The sequence below is a fragment of the Perca fluviatilis genome, chromosome 7 (genome assembly GCF_010015445.1).
Source record: "Perca fluviatilis chromosome 7, GENO_Pfluv_1.0, whole genome shotgun sequence".
Taxonomy (NCBI): Eukaryota; Metazoa; Chordata; class Actinopteri; order Perciformes; family Percidae; genus Perca; species Perca fluviatilis.
The window spans coordinates 2,132,616-2,154,396 of record NC_053118.1 but is presented as its reverse complement, the minus strand read 5'-3'; the positions used below and the strand labels follow the sequence as shown (position 1 = coordinate 2,154,396).

Sequence of the window (21,781 nt, the reverse complement as noted above, 5' to 3'; positions counted from 1 at the left end):
GAGCAGTCATTATCATAACATCGCTAATGCAGCCGTGGCCCTTATATAAGCCTACTGTTGGAACACTACACACAGGAACTACCATGTAACCTACACTAGGACATACTGTACAACAGCACATAGACCACTGCTCACACTGCCTAGGGCTGAAGGTGGCTTTGTGGGCGCTTCAAATGATTTATTCCACACATTCAGTATCTGTATGTGTGCACGTGTTAGTGTATTCACGGTTGCTTGGTTTGTGTAGTCTTGCGTGTACTAAAGTATCTCCCATGAAAATAACAGTGAAGGGACCTGTTTTCTTTCCCCGTCATCTGACACTGATTAGGAGAGAGAGAGAGAGAGATACAGCCCATGTTGTGATCCCAGGATTGTGCTCCTCGACCAGAGTCTGATGGAGGATCTCCCACTAATCCCTTAATATCACTCGTCCCACTGAGATACTGCCGCCATCGCCATGGTGATGATGAGATGGCCTGGATGTGTAGTAGTGGAACGAGGAGGGAGGGGGGTGGGGTGGGGTTTGAGGTGTTGCTCAACAGAACCATAGAAATCCTCCTTTGTGAAACTTAAATACAATCATTTGAAGTAGTATCTCAAGGCAGGAAATGCAGGCATTTAAAGCCACCAGGCATCAGGTCATGAGGAGGAGGAGGAGGGTGGGGTGGGGGGGGGGGGGGGGGTTGGTTGCCTTGTCCTGGAGTGGGCGGCTGCTTGGATGGTTGGTTGGCTGGTTGGCTTTAAATCTGTGCAGAGAGGCGGCTAATGCAAGGGAATCCTTTGATTTGGGATTTTACTGCAGTCAAAGTCAAACAGATCGGACAGATGTTGGGAGACAGCGAGTTCAACTTCATTTCAGTCGTATAGTATTGTGGTCACATCTGTTTATTTGGGCTGAATGTGCCAATCTTTAAAAGCCCCTATGATACATATCATGTAGTCTTATAAAACTTAATTGCAGGTGGGGCTGCACATTATATAATTTTTTTTATCGAGTATCGTCATCGCGATATCAACTGGTGCAATAAACACATCGCACAAGGCTGCGGCATATCTGTTTGTTTATCGCAAGTAATACCGTTCTCGCGATATTCAACAACATTATCTCATATTTTCCTCATAGCGTGCAGCCCTAATTCCAGGGCGTGTAACGCCATATGGCATCTACAGCCATATTTTTATCAAAGTGATGGGTGTGACCTGTGCTTGTCTGCCTGTGTACACTGAATGCATTTTAGTTAAGCAAGCTCATAGTGACATGCTGTTGCGATGAATTGGGACAGGAAAGAGTAGAGCAGACTGGGCCAACAATATGCAAAGTATCTATTACCTCTCTATTGTTAGCCATGGCTGGGCTATTATTATAGTCCAGAGTGAGACCCAGTCAGCTGACTGCAGTTTCAGTACAGCCCACCTACTGCTCCCAGCCAGGAACAACAACATAATGGAGAGCTTTTTGTATGTGCTTGAGGATGATGGGAGTTGAGGGGCGAGGTTTTGATAGTGGCACAGAATTACAGTAAGATCATGATCCTCACTAATTCCACTACCGTTTTTCTTTTCATTTTTTTTTTTGTCATATTTTTGGGGATTAAACGTGAGATGTTCCAGTTGCAAGAAACCAGGCGGAAACTAGGCTTTTACTGACCATGAGACTGGAAATAATATGGAAATAGCGAGATAGGACAGAATTGGTGCTCCAGGAGCAGTTGGATGCTTCACTGTGTATAGTATAGGCTTAGAGGAGGACATGGAGCTGCATTCAGTTGTCTCTGTCTGGCTACTGGAGCTAAAGATTGGGCTAACGCTGAGGGGGGTGACCTGTGTTGGGGTTAGGGCTGAGTTTCTAGAGCATTCCCGGAAGAGCTGTTGAGCAGTGTATGGGTGGGGGAGTCAGCATGGGACAATGTCAGCTGCCAAGAAAGTGCTGATCACAGCCAGAATAAAATGTATCTGTGTCAGGATGAATAAAGTAGGCTGACAGAAGAAGCAACCAAGCATTCACCTACAAAGACAGACACGTCCGCACACACACGATTACCAAGCAAACAAGCACATATGGGCAAGAACACAAACATGGTGTATCACTGCCTCTGACTAAATGTTGCTCATATAGTTGATACGTTTCCACTGTACAATAAACTAGCTGCGTTAAAATGAATATTGTGCATATGTTTCCTCTAAGCCCTGCATGGAAATACACTTGTGAATGTGTGGGCTGCTGGGTGATTAGCTGACTCCTTGCCACTTGGAAATCTCTCTGGAGGGGAGATATGGAGCAGCTCAATTGAATCCTGGCAGGTAATCTAAGGAAACAGATGGATTTTAGTTATATTTGGCAGCAGATTAGCCACTTCCCCGTTGCTCAGAAAATCTGCTGTTGCCAACTCTTGTTTGACAATCTGAATATTAGTTCTTGGTCAGGACGTCTGGTTTGGGCGCTGTTAGATTGCCTATTCCGATGAGTGTGCCCCGCGGATTCAATCGTATCTGTGCTTTCTAAGGCCCAGCTGTGGTAGCTGGCCAACCCGTCCGCACCGAGGCGCTTGCCCTCTCACCGTCCCTCCTGCCCTGCCTATCGCGCGGTGCCAGTGCCCCGTGCCAGAGGACGTTATCAGCACTCTCTCCCCTGCCCCCTAATCCTCTCTGAGGTGGAGAGAAAGTGTTAAGTAGCACGTCTTCTGGCATTTATTAGCGAGGTGGAATGAACAGGTGTCTCAAGACCTAATCATTTGTCTTTAAATGAGCTGCTATTTTTAGTGCACAATCCTTTTCTTGGAGATTTCCAGGGGGAATGTACAGTAGAAGTGGTACAATGGGGGATTTCTGTTTTATTTATCCTGCAGGTATAATGCTGACACGGTCATACACTGTGCATGTTGTTTTTCCTTATGTGGCCGGTGGAGTACAGTAACACATTATGAAGGGGCTTTGGGGAAAATATAATGTGGTTGGAGTTTCAGCTAGATTTGACCGTGATTACATTTTTCTTCTTTATTCAGTGTTGCTTCCACATTTTGGACATTTACTTACAAATACACAAAATATGGGCATGTTTACACATTCTATACACTACATTAGTTTTCTTTGGTTTGGTTCTGCCATAAGCAACCTGGACATAACACACGTGTCCAAATGGTCACCAGAGAAGAAGAAGAAGAAAAAAAAGACTCAAATTTAATCCCAGAATGGACCTGGACATGTAGAGACAAAAAAATGAAATACTGTAAAATAAAACAAATTATAAATAGCATATAACACAAACAAGGTGTTGAAGCATGACAGTGGCACTAAAAGTGAATATTTCCATAGTTGTTCTGGCCTTTCCCAAATCATACCAACAAACGCTGCCGTGCCCCTGCTACATTACAGACATAAGTGAAAGTATTGACATGCAGATTTGATTATAGTAGACAATATTGCACAAAACACATTTTTATAACAAATATATATTTGATATTATCACAAACTACCTGCCCTTGTTTTATGATAAATGTTGGTTGTTGAATAAATGTTGTTTTTATGTTATATACGGATGTGTGCAATACAGTTTCTTTTAAGCACCACTGGGTGGGGCACTCACAGTTTCTTTGTATTCATTGTTATCTTATCTTATGAAATATAAATAAATATAAATATTTTATTTTTCACAATTTGGGGGATTAAAAAGACCATGGTAATAGAAATGGCATGCATATGCATGCATTGTCATACATAACATTTTCTTGCAACTATCTAACTAATTAAACATGTTTAGATAGGCATTAGACATTTTTGGAGTTACCACCTAGGTGGGTTACTAAAGTGTCGTCCTATATCATGACTCCATTGCAGGTAAAATATTCTTCCGGGGTAATGTATCATCATACTGTATGCACTAGCACCATACTGTACTGCACCAACATACAATTTGTATCATACTGCTCCAGCCAAGACAAGAACAGTATTGAGCAGTGCCACAGCCTCCAGTGAGAGATTTCCCTGTAGGTCACTTGCCTCTGAGTGATTTCAGACACACATTAACCTCTTCTCCTGGCAGTACTGACTGACTGGGATGGTGTTAATGATGTATGTAGTTGGTATTTACCCACTGAGCCAGATTACTCCCTTATGATCTAATTATCACTCAGTCTGTAGTGGACTCAGAGGGCCTGCAGGGTCACTGCTTAGCCGTGAGATCCCCTATCACAGATTTTCTACTCCAGTGTTGGTGCCAAGACGAGGCTGCATCTCGCTATCTGTTTAAACTGTCAAGCATTGTGGGCTGCCAATATCCTGCTCTAAAGTCCTTCGAAGAGGCATTTATAACATTTTATTGTAACGTCTCTGCCGGGACACGCTGTCGTGTCAGTCTAGCCTGCGAGAAAGTTTGAAGTGCAAAGAATCCAGAGTGAGCGAATACACAGATGCATGTAGATCTCAATATACACACATTCTTCACAAACCTAACCAGGATGCAAAGAAGGCTGCATTCACATTTCAAGGGATATTTACAGTAGATGTTGAGTTGTTCAGGCTTCTTTTCTTCTGCTCATAGTAGTCATCAGTGAAAAGTCACACTTTCCCTGAGGAGAGTGCGGCTACTTACATCTAACCACATCCCTACTGTTCTTAGCTGTTCCACCAACATCTGGCTGACTTTTGAGAGTGAAATAGAAGAGCAGCAGTTTGGTCAAAGACAGGATTAGAGGGAGAGAGAGAGAGAGAGAGAGAGAGAGAGAGAGAGAGAGAGACCTTGCAGTGACTAGCTGACCCGGCACACTTTGAGAATGGGAGGTGGTGTAATTGGAAAGTTATATCGTGGGTGGCATGTGTGAAGCTCAGTACAGTGTGACAGAGAATACTGTGTATGGGTCTGCTTGTGTGCCTAAAACGAACAGAAGTAGTAGAAGATATTGTTTATGGTCAGCCAGCAAACTGATTGAAGTGCTTTTTCATGTCATTTTTGACATTGATTAGTTATTGATACAGCAGGTTGCACAGGGAAAATATAGTGTCCCATAGAAGCATTATTTTCTAACCCTGTCAAATTGTATTCCTTTAGAGTTAATGCCACAAATTAACTCACTAACTACTCACTAACAAACCAAATGTGTATGCATTTGTGGACGAAAATAGTCCCCAACAAATGCACTTTATCATACAGAGAGTCGTCTAACAAATTGCTAACTTTTCATGGGATTGGGACAGTTAGAAAACACATTTCACACACATGTAGATCCATGGTGCACGCACGACTCATGAACGACTTGTTCCCAAGGGGGTAAGCTTCGCTTCAGAACTCGAACCTCCTGTGGCGCCATTTTGATGCCTCCCGTTAGCATTCCACTGACTGCCATTCATGTTGACGTCACTTTGACAGCGAATAACTTTACATCTGAAGCGTTTAAAGACTCTATTTGTCCATTTCTAAAGAAACACGACAATGTATAAAAGGCTCCATTACCTTGTATCTCACGTTATGGCTCCGTAGCAGACGCTTTTATAAAAATAGGCTAACGATTGTGTTACATAGAAGAGGAATTACCGTATAGTACAGGAGAAGCTCGCAGGCAGTTTCGACTTACATGAGCTGTTTAGGTTTAATTACTAATGTTAACTAGCATTTTAGTTAGCAATAATTAGCCTGTGCCTGTTATCTCCTAAGATATACCTACACTCTCTGTCTCTGTAAGATTGGGAATCTTGAGCCTATTGCTGCTGGAAAGGCTTTGATGAGAGAGGTGAGACCAAACCAAACCAGTAAAGCGGTGTTTCTGTTTCTTAAACTGTTATGCACAATGACATTCATTTTCACCAAGGCTTTTGTAATGTGTCAGTTGATTTGACAATCAGTGCCCAAATGTTTTGACTACAGAATTAATGAATGACAAGTTCTTAGATGCACATATTAGCTGTTGCTGGAGCTGCTGTGGTGCATTCTGAGCGCGTGGGAATGTAAGAATTCAGGGCTCGTTGTAAAGCTCATCAATGTATTTCAATCAGGGGAGACTTCATTGCAGATATGAAATGATTTTTTTGTAATCTACATAAGCAAAATATGAAATGTACAAAGTCTTTGGAGATTAGACTCCATCTTATAAAATGTATATTTTATAAAGGGTTAGAACAACCCAGACATATCCCCCAATGGAGTCTAGACACTGGTGGTGACGAAAAAGCACGAAGACCGGAAGGAGTCGAAAGGAGTGGTCAGTGGCACTCTATTCCTGAAATGACAACTGACAACCGCAGCGGAGAGAACAGATTTAAAGCAGGGATGTCATGCTGTGATTGGCTTGTGAAATACATGGCTGAATCTGATTGTCCATCCATCCATCCATCTTCGTCCGCTTATCCGGTATCGGGTCGCGGGGGTAGCAGCTCCAGCAGGGGACCCCAAACTTCCCTTTCCCGAGCCACATTAACCAGCTCCGACTGGGGGATCCCGAGGCGTTCCCAGGCCAGGTTGGAGATATAATCCCTCCACCTAGTCCTGGGTCTTCCCCCAGGCCTCCTCCCAGCTGGACGTGTCTGAAACACCTCCCTAGGGAGGCGCCCAGGGGGCATCCTTACCAGATGCCCGAACCACCTCAACTGGCTCCTTTCGACGCGAAGGAGCAGCGGCTCTACTCCGAGCTCCTCACGGATGACTGAGCTTCTCACCCTATCTCTAAGGGAGACGCCAGCCACCCTCCTGAGGAAACCCATTTCGGCCGCTTGTACCCTGGATCTTGTTCTTTCGGTCATGACCCAGCCTTCATGACCATAGGTGAGGGTAGGAACGAAACTGACCCGGTAAGTTGAGAGCTTTGCCTTCTGGCTCAGCTCTCTTTTCGTCCTACCGGTGCGATAGATGGAATGTAATACCGCACCCGCTGCGCCGATTCTCCGACCAATCTCCCGCTCCATTGTCCCCTCACTCGCGAACAAGACACCAAGGTACTTGAACTCCTTCACTTGGGGTAAGGACTTATTCCCTACCTGGAGAAGGCACTCCATCGGTTTCCTGCTGAGAACCATGGCCTCCGATTTAGAGGTGCTAATCCTCATCCCAACCACTTCAAACTCGGCTGCGAACCGATCCAGTGAGTGCTGAAGGTCACAGGCCGATGATGCCATCAGGACCACATCATCTGCAAAAAGCAGCGATGAGATCCCCAGCCCACCGAACTGCAACCCCTCTCCACCCCGACTACGCCTCGATATCCTGTCCATAAATACTACAAACAGGATTGGTGACAAAGCGCAGCCCTGCCGGAGGCCAACCCTCACCTGAAACGAGTCCGACTTACTGCCGAGAACCCGGACACAGCTCCGCTTTGGTCGTACAGAGATTGGATGGCCCTGAGAAGGGACCCCACCTACCTCCCGCAGCACCTCCCACAGTATCTCCCGGGGGACCCGGTCATACGCCTTCTCCAGATCCACAAAACACATGTAGACTGGTTGGGCATACTCCCAGGCTCCCTCCAGGATCCTTGCGAGAGTAAAGATCTGGTCCGTTGTTCCACGACCAGGACGGAATCCGCATTGTTCCTCCTCAACCTGAGGTTCGACTATCGACCGAACCCTCCTTTCCAGCACCTTGGAGTAGACTTTACCGGGGAGGCTGAGAAGTGTGATACCCCTGTAATTGGCACACACCCTCTGGTCCCCCTTTTTGAAAAGGGGAACCACCACCCCGGTCTGCCACTCCTTAGGCACCGTCCCAGACTTCCACGCAATGTTGAAGAGGCGTGTCAACCAAGACAACCCCTCCACACCCAGAGCCTTAAGCATTTCTGGACGGATCTCATCAATCCCTGGGGCTTTGCCACTGTGGAGTTGTTTAACTACCTCAGCAACTTCCACCAGGGAAATTGACGACAATCCCCCATCATCCTCCAGCTCTGCCTCTACCATAGAGGGCGTATTAGTCGGATTTAGGAGTTCCTCAAAGTGCTCCTTCCACCGCCCTATTACCTCCTCAGTTGAGGTCAACAGCGTCCCATCCTTACTGTACACAGCTTGGATGGTTCCCCGCTTCCCCCTCCTGAGGTGGCGAACGGTTTTCCAGAAGCACCTTGGTGCCGACCGAAAGTCCTTCTCCATGTCTTCTCCGAACTTCTCCCACACCCGCTGCTTTGCCTCTTTCACGACAGAGGCTGCAGCCCTTCAGGCCCCTCAGTACCTTGCATCTGCCTCCGGAGTCCTCTGGGATAACATATCCCGAAAAGACTCCTTCTTCAGTCGGACAGCTTCCCTGACCACCGGTGTCCACCACGGTGTTCGTGGGTTACCGCCCCTTGAGGCACCTAAGACCCTAAGACCACAGCTCCTAGCCGCTGCTTCAGCAATGGAAACTTTGAACATTGTCCACTCGGGTTAAATGCCCCCAGCTTCCACAGGGATGCACGAAAAGCTCCGCCGGAGGTGTGAGTTGAAAGTCTGTCGGACAGGGGCCTCCTCCAGACGTTCCCAATTTACCCACACTACCCGTTTGGGCTTACCAGGTCTGTCCAGAGTCTTCTCCCACCCCCTGACCCAACTCACTACCAGATGGTGATCAGTTGACACCTCCGCCCCTCTCTTCACCCGAGTGTCCAAAACACACGGCCTCAGATCAGATGAAACGATTATAAAATCGATCATTGATCTTTGGCCTAGGGGGCTCTGGTACCAAGTACACTTATGAGCATCCCTATGTTCGAACATGGTGTTCGTTATAGACAATCCATGACTAGCACAGAAGTCCAACAACAAACAACCACTCTGGTTTAGATCAGGGAGGCCGTTCCTCCCAATCTCGCCTCTCCATGTGTCTCCATCATTGCCCACGTGTGCGTTGAAGTCCCCCAGCAAAACTATGGAGTCCCCCACTGGAGCCTCATACAGGACTCCACTCAAGGTCTCCAAGAAGGCCGAATACTCCGAACTCTTGTTTGGTGCATATGCACAAACAACAGTCAGAGTTTTCCCCCCCACAACCCGCAGGCGTAGGGAGGCGACCCTCTCGTCCACCGGGGTAAACTCCAACATAGCGGCACTCAGCCGGGGGCTTGTGAGTCTGGCTCCAGACGGGGGCCCCGGGCTTCCTCCGGGCAGGGTAACTTCACCTCTTCCTCGTTGGCTCATAGGGTTTTTGAACCATTCTTTGTCTGGCCCCTCACCTGAGACCACTTTGCCTTGGGAGACCCTACCAGGAGCACACAGCTCCAGACAACACAGCCCTCAGGTTCATAGGGACACACAAACCTCTCCACCACGATAAGGTGATGGTTCCCGGAGAGGCTGAATCTGATTGGTTTAACTAAAATGTGAATGCCTAGAACCAGCTGATCAATTAGGAGAGATGTGCAAACGTTATTGAAGTCTCCCTGAAAGAATTTACGCTAAGCTTCATTGGTCTTAAGCCGCCTACACATGATAGGCGGCAAAACTGCTTTGCCCTGGCCGTCCCATTGATTTCCTATGGGGAGAGTGGTGCTGCCCAACTATGCGCTGTGCTGCCCCTGGCGTCGCGCGCCGCTCGGATTTGCTGCTTTGCGCTGCGTTCAAAGTTGAAATTATTTCAACTTTGACCCAGTTCCCGCTGACCTTTCAAAAGCGCAACCAATGAGATAACAGCTGTTGTTAACTACCAATGGGAAATAGCTTGCCACCCTTGATGACGAATACCTGCGCTGTGCTTTGCTCTCTGTGCCCTACCTAGCGGTGCGCAGGGAGCCAAACGCTTATCATGTGTAGGTGGCTTTAACACAACTGTGGCAGCAGTTAGTAGCAGGTATGTTTTAAGCCTCTTCTCCTCTCCTCTCTTCCCCTCCCATCTGCTGATTAGCAGAGATATCTTCAGAGGGCTCAGATTAATTAAATCTCTGGGATCTTACTAAAATGTTCAGGTCTTTGTGACAGCCCGCTGTGTAATTGTCCTGCTGTACAGATGGAACTACATCAGTTCGGCTCTCCAAAGAATCTCACTCCCATCTGAGCTGAATGAAATTCTCAACAAGAGGGTTGCAGACTTTACAAGGAGACCATGTATTTTGGTATCACAGCATGTACATTTTGGTTTGCCTTTCCCCCTGGGGGGGAAAGAATCTGTGTTAATTCTTAAAGGGGCGATGCCCGAGCTTTAAGTAAATTTTCCTTTTGCCGACATCTTTGGTGCTAAGCAGTGTAGCTGTGGTGTTTTAAGTGTACAATCCAGAACATGGACAGCAAAAATTTCCTTTTCCTCTCATTTCCTCTTGGCAATCTTTGTGTTTGTCTGTGTTGTATAGTGCTGCTCATGCCTAATTAGTTTTTGTGGGGTTACAGGTGTAACTGGTGCATGCAAGCTTTTGTGAACTGCTTCTGTTGTGTTATAATATTTGTAATAAGAAAAACCTCAGACTATGACATTAAAATATGTTTTTACGTAAGCTTTTATGAAATTACCTTAAGGATTCCTTTCTTATTTTTGCTACCGATTTTTGTCCTCATTAAATAATCTGCTTGTAAAATGGATTAGTGGCTTTGTCCATTAAATCTCAGAAATTTCGATAAATGACTATCACCATTGCTCAGAGCACAAAGTGACAGATTGCTTAGTTTGTCCGACCAAAAGTCCAAAATCGAAAGATACTCAATTAACTAACAAACAGAAAAAGCCTTAAAAAAAATAAGCTGGTACCAGCATTTTTGATGGAAAAGTGGATGATTAATCACTATCAAAATAGTTGCTGCTTAAATTCTCTGCTCTATCTCTTTTTCGAAAGACAATATACAGTAGCACAAAATGGCATAACAAACTACTTACAAATTTCCTCATAGAACTCCAGGAATCTAGTTCTTAGAAGTTTATGCAGCACATCTGTCCACTAGAGAGCAGTGTAGCATCAGTCACGATCAGACGTGGCTGATTCTCCATGCAAAGCCACTGAAGCGGAGTAGGTGAAACCCAAATACAGAACAAAATAAAAACAGAGGCTAAAAATAACAGCAGCATGTGGCTCACTTCAAACTGCCACTCTGAAACAGAAAAAAAGAGAGAATCATACACTGAGACATGAAGATGCTCTACACAAACCTTTTTCCTAGCTCTGTACCAGTGTGTATTTCCTATTTTGTGTGTGTGTGTGTATGTTTGTGTGTTGGGAGGTTCATGTGAGGCAGAGTACAGGTTAAAGAGATGGAAAACAGAGACTGTATCTGACCTGCAGGCCTCCTCAGCAGCTGGGATACTGAATACGTCACCTGTGACATTTAACACTCACTCATTTTACTGCCAAATAATACACCGTGCACTCACACTGACGCATGCACACGTATGAGTACAGTACACACATGGATATGGGCACACGCAGGCGGATACTCACACACACACACACACACACACACACACACACACACACACACACACACACACACACACACACACACACACACACACACACACACACACACACACACTTTGTGAAGCTTGTAATACGACCACAGAGACGGGGCTGATGGGATCAATAAAGAACGGCGCTGCAGGTCATCAGGAGAACACAGCGAGAGGATAAATATGGACTGGCTCATCGGAAAACAGAGCAGCGAGACTGATGGGTACACGGGACTATATCTTCTCTCGTGTGTTCTCTCGCCCATCTGACACAGATCAGACAGACAGATTTCTCACTCTGGTGTGCTCTACCTCTAGCTAAAGTAGGCTGTTGGGAGGCTTCACTGCTCTGCTCAGATGCTCTGCGGGACAATTGTTGGAGTTTAATGGCATCCACGTAGTTAATCTGAAGTATTTGTACTTGATGGAATATTGTTTTCAGTAGACATTTTTTAGAGCTGCAAAGATGATTTGATTAGTTGTCAACTATTTAATTAATCGCCAACTGTTTTGATAATTGATTAACATTTTTTTAGTTAAAATTCTCTGATTGCAGCTTCTTTAATGTGAATATAATGTGAATATCACTCCTCTGTGACAGTAAACTGAATATTTTTTAGTTGTGGACAAAACAAGATATCAGGACATCATCTTGGGCTTTGGGAAACACTGATCCACATTTTATAGACCAAACAACGGATCAATTAATCGAGAAAGCAATCCATAGATTAATCGACAATGAAAATAATTGTCAGTCATTTTATTCATTGTCCAATAGATTTTGTAAATGAAGGCTTTTCAGTTCCAGCAACAATAAAGTTCTGGAGGAAAAGTGAAGTACTCTTAGTTTAATTTGCCGCTTCGCTGTGTTTTATGTTATTGTAATTTAAATATATTTGGGTTACGTGGACCTAACGGTGGGCCCTGGGAAATTGACGTGTGCATTTTTCACTATTTTCGTAAAAATGAGTACTGGTGTTGATATAAATTGACAGATTAAAAAAAAAGTCAGAAAAGTATCAGATCACTTATGTAGAATGTAGTAAATGTTGCTGTGCATCAGTCAGAAAAAGACAAAATCCAATTAACACATTCCATTTCCCACAGCTATATAAAGCTGACTATGTGCTTAACATAAGGGGGTGATGATGTGTGTGAAGTTCTGAAGTGTAATTCTCAGCTGCAACTTCTCTATGTTCTGCTTATAATGGCACCTAAATCAGAAGAGAGCGGCTGAACTGGCAGCTTCTGTGCTAGATGATATACAGATGGTAGACTGTCAGGTGGTGGTGGTGGTGGTGGTGGTGGTGGTGTTGTGTGTGTGTGTGTGTGTGTGTGTGTGTGTGTGTGTGTGTGTTTGGGAGCTGGTTGTGCTGTCTTGATCATTTTGGTTACACCTATTTCAACTACTTAAAGATAGTTCCACATGAGGATTGTGTAATGTAAAGACATTGCATGTTTGGTGACGCTGTATATGACGGCTCTGATGCTTTGGTAACTGCTACTCTTGTTGTGTTTCTAAGCCAGTGTGGTCATTAGAGGGGAACGTCTACTTTATAGATGTTTGGCTTTTTGGTTCTGACGTTTGTTTAGTTTGGTTTTATTTGCACAGGTTTTAAGATATCCACCTCTGTTGTTTCTGCTGCTGCGCCAATACAATGGAGGTGAATTGAATTTTGCTTGTGGTGCTCAAAGGATTTCAAAATCATATTTACAATGTCCAACAGCAACAGAAACTGTTTCCATAGGAACTATTTAATCTGTAGAAAGTAGTTCCAATGAAAATGGGCAACACCGAGAGCTGTGGATTGCCCAGAGTAACCACAACATTGTTTGTGGAAAGGACATGTTGCTATTAGAAATATTCAAATGTAATTGTTCAATGCACCACAAAAGTCAAAAAGTGAGAATATGTCTTTTTGTAAATCTGAACAGATCCTTTAATCCTAGTTTAAAATAAAAAAGGTATATGATGTTTGTACACTGCCGTTAATGGCCTTGCTATCAGTCGTAATGGACTCTGATCAAGCATGTGTAAAAGAGTTGTTGTAGAAAGCCAAGGTACCATAAAAAGTAATGTAAAGCTACCCAGGATGAGAGAGGGTGTTACTCACATGAAGCAGTCATATTTAAGTTTAAGTTTGTCCAAATCCCTTACTTACTTTACGTCATCTTTAGTCATTCTGAATGTTAATTCAGAATGTAAATTTTTTTCATGTTGTTTACCTCATCATTGTCATCCTTTTCATCAAAGCATCATCTTTAATATCCTGAATATTATTCATATTACAGTTTAAGTATTATTTATGTCATACACATTTTTTGTGCTATCAGTTGTGTCAGTATTTTGTGTTTTCTTCATCTCTTTGTGTTCTGTATGCACTGAGCTGTGCACACCTTTTTATTTTTTTATGTTTTAGGATCAAAGAAGAACCAAAGCCTCAGCCGGCACAGTAAGTGAACTGCATTACCCAGAGTGCTCTAGGCTTTGACACTTCTTCCTGTCAGTCGGTGCTGTGTGCTTCCTGTGGCTTTCTCCTCTTTGTCTCTCGGGGTGAAATGAAAGAAATGTCACTAATGTCATGGAAAGCAGCTGTGGTGGCACAGAGATTGCACATGGCATATTCTATGAGCTTTGACTGAGTAGCATTGAACAGATTGTTGCATTCTGTGCTTGACATTAAACAGCTGACTTCCATGACATCAATGACCACGGCTTTTCCTTTCTACCAGCTTTGTTATAGCCAGGCCCCCAAACCCTTTCCCATTGTCCCTGGTCTCTAACTGGCTGCCCATTCTCATCCAGTGTGTCATCTGCACTCTGATTGGCTTGTGCAGCCTTGTAATTCAATCACAAAAATGGACTTGATGCACCTGCCCTGCTCTACCGTACTGTAGCTGCATTTTGACTAAATCCACCCGTAGGCCTAACCAGTCTGATTACCTGACCCCTACTGCACCACCAGGTTGGAATAAATGACACTCCTGTTACCTTCAGCTGGGCGTTTGATGCAGCTCTCATTTCCATTGGCTGTAGAGCTTTCCTGCTTCTTCTCGCCTTCCCTCTACTATAAGTCTGTCTGTGTCATATTTCTTTCTTTCTTTCGTCTATCTTTTTCTCTGTATTTCTGACACTGTGTCTGGTTGTCAATGTTCCACTAATTGCCGCTCTGCCCGTGTCCCGGCCTTCTCCTCTCTCTGCGCTGGTTGTAGTGAATGTCCCTGCTAATGTTCACTTCTTAGAATCTGACCTGCTTCCTAAAAAACTCCTTTCAGGACCGATTGTTCTCTCCCATGATGCCTTATTGCGATGTTCCAGTCACATTTTGCTTATTTGAACAGGTGGTTTCCCTTTAGTGGGATCACTGAGCTGGTAAATAACGTCCTTCAGCCCCAGCAAAAGTCCCAAAATGACAAGGAGCCAGAGCCAGACGCGTAAGTAAAAGAACAGACCCCTTTTGATCTCCTCTCAGCAGGCACAAATATACAGCAGTGATCCCAGCAGCTGGACGCACAGTATGTTTGAGCCTAGTGGATATTAGACTATGTTACACAATGTCTCAGTGTTTGTTGAAGCATACGAGGGAGAGAGTGGAGTTGTGGGAGGGGTGGTCAATCATGGATCCTACTTTTATAAATGACATAATAAATCTTTGCGAGGTGGTACCAGTACTAATATATTAAAGTCGAGAAGAAAAACAACATATATTGTCATACTGATACTATTACATTTTATGCAATAGCACAAATAGAGTTCATTACATGTTGGTATCATAGACTGCATATGGTTGGAATATATTGAGCAATAATTCTTAAATTATTGCTATCATTTGATCTGTGATTAAAATGTCCACGAGTAGGGCGCCCAGATAGCTCAGTTGGTAGAGCGGTCGCCCTTATATAGAGGTCAACTCCTCGATGCAGCATGCCTGGGTTCGACTCCGACCTGCAGCCCTTTGCTGCATGTCATCCCCCCTCTCTCTCCCCTTTCATTTCTTCAGCTGTCCTGTCAATAAAGGCCTAAAAATGCCCCCAAAATAATCTAAAAAATATATATATATGTCTGCAAATAAAGCTTTTGGGCTAATGTTATCTATAAGCTAATTACTGTATGGACTTATTTACTGCAGGGACATCAGGTGAATGTTAGTTAACTCCCAAGTAGAATAGTGAACCAAAAGCACTGTGGCCCTCAGTTACCTGGGGCTGGTTGCACACATTAAATATCACAGTCTGAAGGGTTAAACCTGTCTAATGTGTCTAGTGTGTGTTAAAAAAAGAAGGAAAAATTATGAATTGTGAGCAGGGACATAGCACCAAATTCTGGACCCTGTACATAGGCATTTTTTTATGGGGCCCTCCCCGCATCCCTGGCATTATAGTATTTTTGTGGGCCCTCCTCACATGAAGGCCCTATATATTCAGTCACAACATCAGACCTGTCTTTCAACTGTAGCAGTCAATGGCACCTGCTGACAACTGACCTATGTCCTACAGGAGAAACTTGTAACATGAAACATGTAATTTCTTAAAATTCATTTATTTAGTTTTTCTGCTGGAATGCATGGCGATGAGTAGCTTGAAACTGTAGCTTTAGGCACATTTCCCAAAATACAGAATTAATAAGTGAGTTAGTTAATATGAGTATTTGAACAATAGAGCTTTGTCTGAATCACTTATTATTTGCAACATTGTTCACTATATTTGAAAAGATTCTGCAAAATACACAGTAGCCGTTCAAAATCCCAATATCATTAAAGAGTAAACTATTGATTGTTTATCAGGTAGTTTCTTGACAGCAGACATGTTGACTTGTGATAGTAATAGTGCAGGTGTAACTAATTATACAAATGTTAATTACCAGGACTTAGGAACATGCACATGTAAGTGGAATTTAACCAATTATTATTTTTATTAATTACACCTGTGCTTTTCCTGCTTTGTCACAATGTGTGCTGTTAAGGTATGTAAAGGGATGCTAGCATGCTGGGGTGAATGGAATTTAGCAACTTCAAGTAAAGTTAGGTTTTACTTTATCCAAAGTACACAGCAAATTTGACTAATGAAAAATGGTTTGTACATGCCCACAGACAATTGTCATTCAACTCTGCAGCACTTTGGAGCATTCAGTCTGTTGTAGCTTTATTTTGTTAGTTTTACAGTCTGCAAAGGTAACGTTAGGCTACTTTAAACGGTTTGGTGTCATTTCTCTCAGCAACCTCATTTCCAGCAGTAGCAGAAAGCTGTTTTTAGCATAAACCTACTGTATGCTACATATTGACACCAAACGGCTAAATTTCACAAAGCTAGCAACTAACTAGGGCAGTAGAGCAGCTAGCAAGCTAAAGACAGATATGTTTCTCAAAAGTTTGTCAAGAGACCAAACCAGAGCAGAAAGGAGAATCAACATTGAACTTGTGTTGACTGTCTGCTAGATGTGTTACGTTTAATAGACCATTGTTAGCGACCTATAGTTAGCCATAACACATAGTCAGGGCTGTGGGTTTGTGAGCAAGGTTGTGGTTTCACTCAGTTAAGGTAATGTTAGCTTAAAGTGAAGAGCTAGAAACCATTTTGATATGACTGCTTAAAACAGAAACACAACCTGATCCACCGTTTAAGTTGTTTTAGACAGAAGGAGTTGGAGGAAGGTCAGTGTATTGTTTAGGCATTACATTTTCCTTTCATAAACAGGTATTAAAAAACGAATTGTTGTTTGATTTTCGTTTTAAAATACAATTTTTTTTTCCTTTTCATGGTCAAAAGGGGATGAGAGTTATTTAAAAATATGCTTTGCTATTCATGTTCTATTTCATACAACAAAAAAATAAAATCACTCGAAAATAGAAACGAAAAAAGGACAGTTTTTTCCTATTCAGAGACAGGATGTTGTCATTTCCAAAGCAACAGCGCCAGTGTACCAATGTCGCTTTCAGCACAGGCTAAAATGACTTTGGAACATAGACTGTTAATATTAATATTTACAGTCTATGCTTTGGAACCCTGCTCTGATGATGCTTGAGAGGACTTTTATTTCAAAATGTCACATTTATTTATTTCCCTCTCCCTGCCTCCCTCCGACTCTTAGTACCGGCATTATGCAACATGACCCCACACAAATTGCAACAGAAACTCTTTCAACTGCTCTAGTCTCATAAAAGTCTCCTCTATAACGTAAACAGTTTTAAGAAATCCAAGTGGTGGAAAGTGTTGAACAATACTGAAATCAGTAATGCTAGTTTTCCATTGCAGCCTATGTTAAAGAGACACTACAGGTGAATAGGGAAATATTTTAAGTAACAGATATCTCCATTAAACTTCCCCAGTTGATTATTTACATTAAGACAATAATCTCTTGTATTACAAGTATTCTGAACGTGCATGTTTAATTATGCAAATGACTGAGGCATTGTCTAATTAAATATGTGCTAATTTGCATAAATAATGGTGCTTCATTTTTTTTTCAACTTGGACTTGAACTTATATGTTATAGAGGAGACTTTTATGAGTAATAAACATTTGTCAGATTTTCTGTTGCAATTTGTGGGAGATCCATTCCTTTTTTTCTCACAACATGCTTGTTTTGCCCTTTCCTTTATTGTGTTATATATCTTTTTGTGCATGTTATAGGTTTACAAAGTGAAAAAGCCCAAAGTCCCCCCCAAAGGGACTTACCATCTCCAACAGAAAACACTGTTCACAAACTGCTCCAAACAGCTCTGTTGTAGTCCAGCCTTTACTTCAGAGACAAACGTTGTCACTTTGGAACACACGTTATAATGCTCGCCTAGCTGCTAGCATGGCACGCCCTCATACTCTGCTTCTGACTGGCTAGTAGTCCTTACCTAGGCACTGTCAGGGCACGCCCTCATACTCTGCTTCTGACTGGCTAGTAGTCCTTACCTAGGTACTGTCAGGGCACCCATACTCTGCCTGACTGGCTAGTAGTCCTTACCTAGGTACTGTCAGGGCACCCCATCCTCTTCTGACTGGCTAGTAGCTACCTAGGCACTGTCAGGGCACCCCTCCTGCTCTGACTGGCTAGTAGTCCTTACCTAGGTACTGCACAGGGCACCCCATACCTGCTCTGACTGGCTAGTAGTCCTTACCTAGGTACTGTCAGGGTACGCCCTCATACTCTGCTTCTGACTGGCTAGTAGTCCTTACCTAGCTACTGTCAGGGCACGCCGTCATACTCTGCTTCTGACTGGCTAGTAGTCCTTACCTAGCTACTGTCAGGGCACGCCGTCATACTCTGCTTCTGACTGGCTAGTAGTCCTTACCTAGAACAACAACAATTTTTTACAACAAAAATATGGTGTTTTTTGAAAATTAAACCACATAAACATATTCTGGTACAAACTCTAAATACAGTTATGAACCTGAAAATGAGCAGAATATGAGCACTTTAAATCTAACGTGCAAATAGGGAAATAAATGTGTAACGTTACATATAAAATAAAGTCCCCTGAAATAAATAAAAGTGAAAAGTAAAACATATGTATTTAGGCTATTGAACTATATTGACTAATTTATATCTTTATATGTATTTCCTCATTTATTCATTTCAGGATGTATTTCATAGCCATATTTATGTATATTTATGTAAAGAGGTGCAAAAAAAACAGAGGATGAGTTGCTCAGGAAGTTGGGCTACAAGTTTCCCTCAACTGCAGAATCAGACACTGCGAAACGGAAGTTAACTTCAGCGTGGTGTCAGACGCGTCCATACAGTCTATGGTCACATTGTGTTTTAGCCATTTTCAGTGCAAAATCTCCTCACATTTCTTGCAGAAAATCCTCTTGCACCCCCACTTCCCTGTGATATGGGCACAGAGATTTCTGCACATGACAGGCCTTTTTTTGCCATGTCTAAAATCACATCAGAGTAGGAATCCAAAGTCATTTTAGCCTGTGCTGAAACACTGGTACACTGGCGCTGTTGCCTTGGAAATGACAACATCCGGTCTCAGAATACAAAAAAAACCTGGCCTTTTTTCATTTCTGTTTTCTAGTGATTTTATTTTTTGTTATATGAAATAGAAAATGAAAATCAAAGCATATTTAAAATTTCTCTCATCTCCTTTTGACCATGAAAAGGAAAAAGCCTTGTAATTCAGTTTTCAAATTTTGTATTTTAAAACGAAAATCAAACAACCACTCGTTTTTTTTTTATTTTAATACCTGTTTATGAAAGGAGAATTGAATGTCCAAAAGATACACTGACCGAGAAAGGTGATAATTCCCCTTTTAAATTAATGCTTTTAATACACATACTTATAAGCCGGTTAATACACTGTCATGTCTAGCTATGCTTTCAGTGCCAACGTGATGTATTAAGGATGATAGAGAAGCTAAAGTTCAGCTCAGACAGGTGGTGGCAGAAGTAGAATCCAGGAGCTTGCAGAGAGCTTGCAGTTCACCCTCGCTGTTGGGTCTGTCATATGTCCAAGAGAGAGATTCAGGTTACCGGCTGTGTGTAGCTGCTCTGGCGCGGCCCAGAGGTAAGAGAGCTCCGATACGCTAGCGTGGGATTGGACAATGAGCCGCGTATGATTACTCGTCAGCAGTGTCACCTACATTTGACCGTGTTGACCAAATAAGCAAACCCCCTGGAATGGGCACTGTGTACCAGCTGCCTGCTGTCATACACGTTACTTGGTAACTCATTTGTTGTATTTAAATCTGCTGCATTACTTGTGCGCTCTCTTGTCTTGCTCCTTGATGTTTCAGTGACCATCTTAGAATCAACATATATATACTTGGCCTGTATACAGACTTCAGTCAAATTTGTAAAACTCTCACCTGTGAAAATGTCTTTTTTAAAAGTGTGTTTTATAACCTATTTAGCCCCCTAAGAGGTGAGTGAGCATTAAAGGAAGTGACGTGATACAGAGGAAGGGAGAGGTAATCATTGCTTATCTTTAACAGCTCTTCTCAGTGACCTTGTCTGACAATAGATCAGTGGCCCTTCGTCCATGTAACGTAGTTGCCCTGGATCGAGCTCATGTCTCTGTAAACGTTTGAGTGTAAAGGGAGATTAGGTGAGACTAAAACACGATTGTTTGTAGTCTTATTTCCTTGATCCTTAGAGACGGTGGCTTTACCTCTTGTATCACAGTCTTCATCACTCTGTTATCAGCCCCTCTGTCAGTAAATGAGATTTGGTGGGATCTGTTGAACAAGGCTACATACTAATCTCTGCTTGGTAAACACACAAAGGCTGTGACACAATTAGCCCTTTAATCCCTCAGTGGGTACAACGGGGGGCATGCCAATGGCACTCTGTCTAATGTTCGTATGGCACAGAGACTCGCTCACACAACCGCACGCACAGATAGTCTTCAGGTAGTGTGTGGTTTTTACATTTGGGCTCTAAAGGTCTGGTTGTGGGTAAAGGAAGCGCATTTATCTCAAACGCAGAGCTGTATGTGGTAAAAGGATAGCGTTGCTCAATAATTCACAAGTGCTAATGAATGTTGCAGGGGATATGTGGGGCGAAACCAATTCTAATCGGCAGATTATGAAGTCAGCCCAGTGTTTAGTTTCCAAGGAGACGCTCAATTGACATGTGTCATACAAAATGCATGCGAAGAGTTCATGCAGTTTTTTTCAGTAGCCTCTCAGGACTTGTTAGAAGTCAAGGATCCACTGTATGAGATCAGGTGTAATGTATCAGTAGGAGGCCATCTATAGGACACAAACAGTAACACAATAGACACTGCACTAATGCTTAATGGGTGTTGGGCTCTACTGTCTGTGAAACCAATGGTTTCCTAAGTAATACAATAGAGAAATCCTAATTGTGTGAATTGGTAAAATAGCTATGTCTCTAAGGTGTTCTGTCTCACCTTACGACTGTCCTGCTACAGAAACACAGGTGCAAATGATTCATTAAATGCAGGGGAACCTGAGAAAGTGGAATTAAGTGATGTTCTTAAACTTGCAAAGCAAATTTGATACCCCCGTTTTGTGGGAGGTGCAGTATCAAAGGAGGAGCTCAGCTTTGAATCTTCTGAGGTCATGGTGTCTGCTTTTCCTTACACACTGCACATGTCCGAGGTTATATCAGTTAGTCAGTCGATAGTCGGAGTGTATTGTGTAAGTGTGATTTTGAGAACAGGACTGAACACATGAATCAGACTGGTGGCAATAGGAGGGATACATCTGGTGCACAAAGATTGTTATCCAACTCTGTCATAAACATATGTGTCTGCAAGTTAGACTACAACAGAAAAAATTATGTGAATCTATCCTATATGTTCATACTGATTACACAAAAGGCAAACAGTTTTTGTGTAGTTGTTTCACAACTGCATAGCCCTATTTGGATAAAATAAGCCTTTATACTGTTCTTAGGTCAATGTTATTTTGATAAATGTTTTAAGGAACGGGCATTGAAAATGAGCTTAGGCTATAAATGCTGTGGTATGTAGCATTGGCGCTTTGCTATAT

The 21,781-nt window shown here is 43.0% G+C and overlaps 1 protein-coding gene across 48 annotated transcripts in view; it reads left to right on the top strand.

Annotated features, from left to right (window-relative positions):
* The window catches only part of rims2a (regulating synaptic membrane exocytosis 2a), a 188,833-nt gene that overhangs the window by 16,840 nt on the left and 150,212 nt on the right, over window positions 1-21,781 (top strand). For 36 of the 48 annotated variants that reach the window (XM_039807126.1, XM_039807129.1, XM_039807131.1 and 33 more), the window contains exons 3-4: window positions 13,747-13,779; window positions 14,669-14,761. The exons of 11 other annotated variants lie outside the window; for them this stretch is intronic. In XM_039807126.1, the coding sequence (XP_039663060.1) occupies window positions 13,747-13,779; window positions 14,669-14,761 (126 nt within the window). Of the gene's footprint in view, window positions 1-11,486; window positions 11,551-13,746; window positions 13,780-14,668; window positions 14,762-21,781 lie in introns of those variants that run through there. One more of the 48 variants, XM_039807141.1, reaches the window with a different exon arrangement.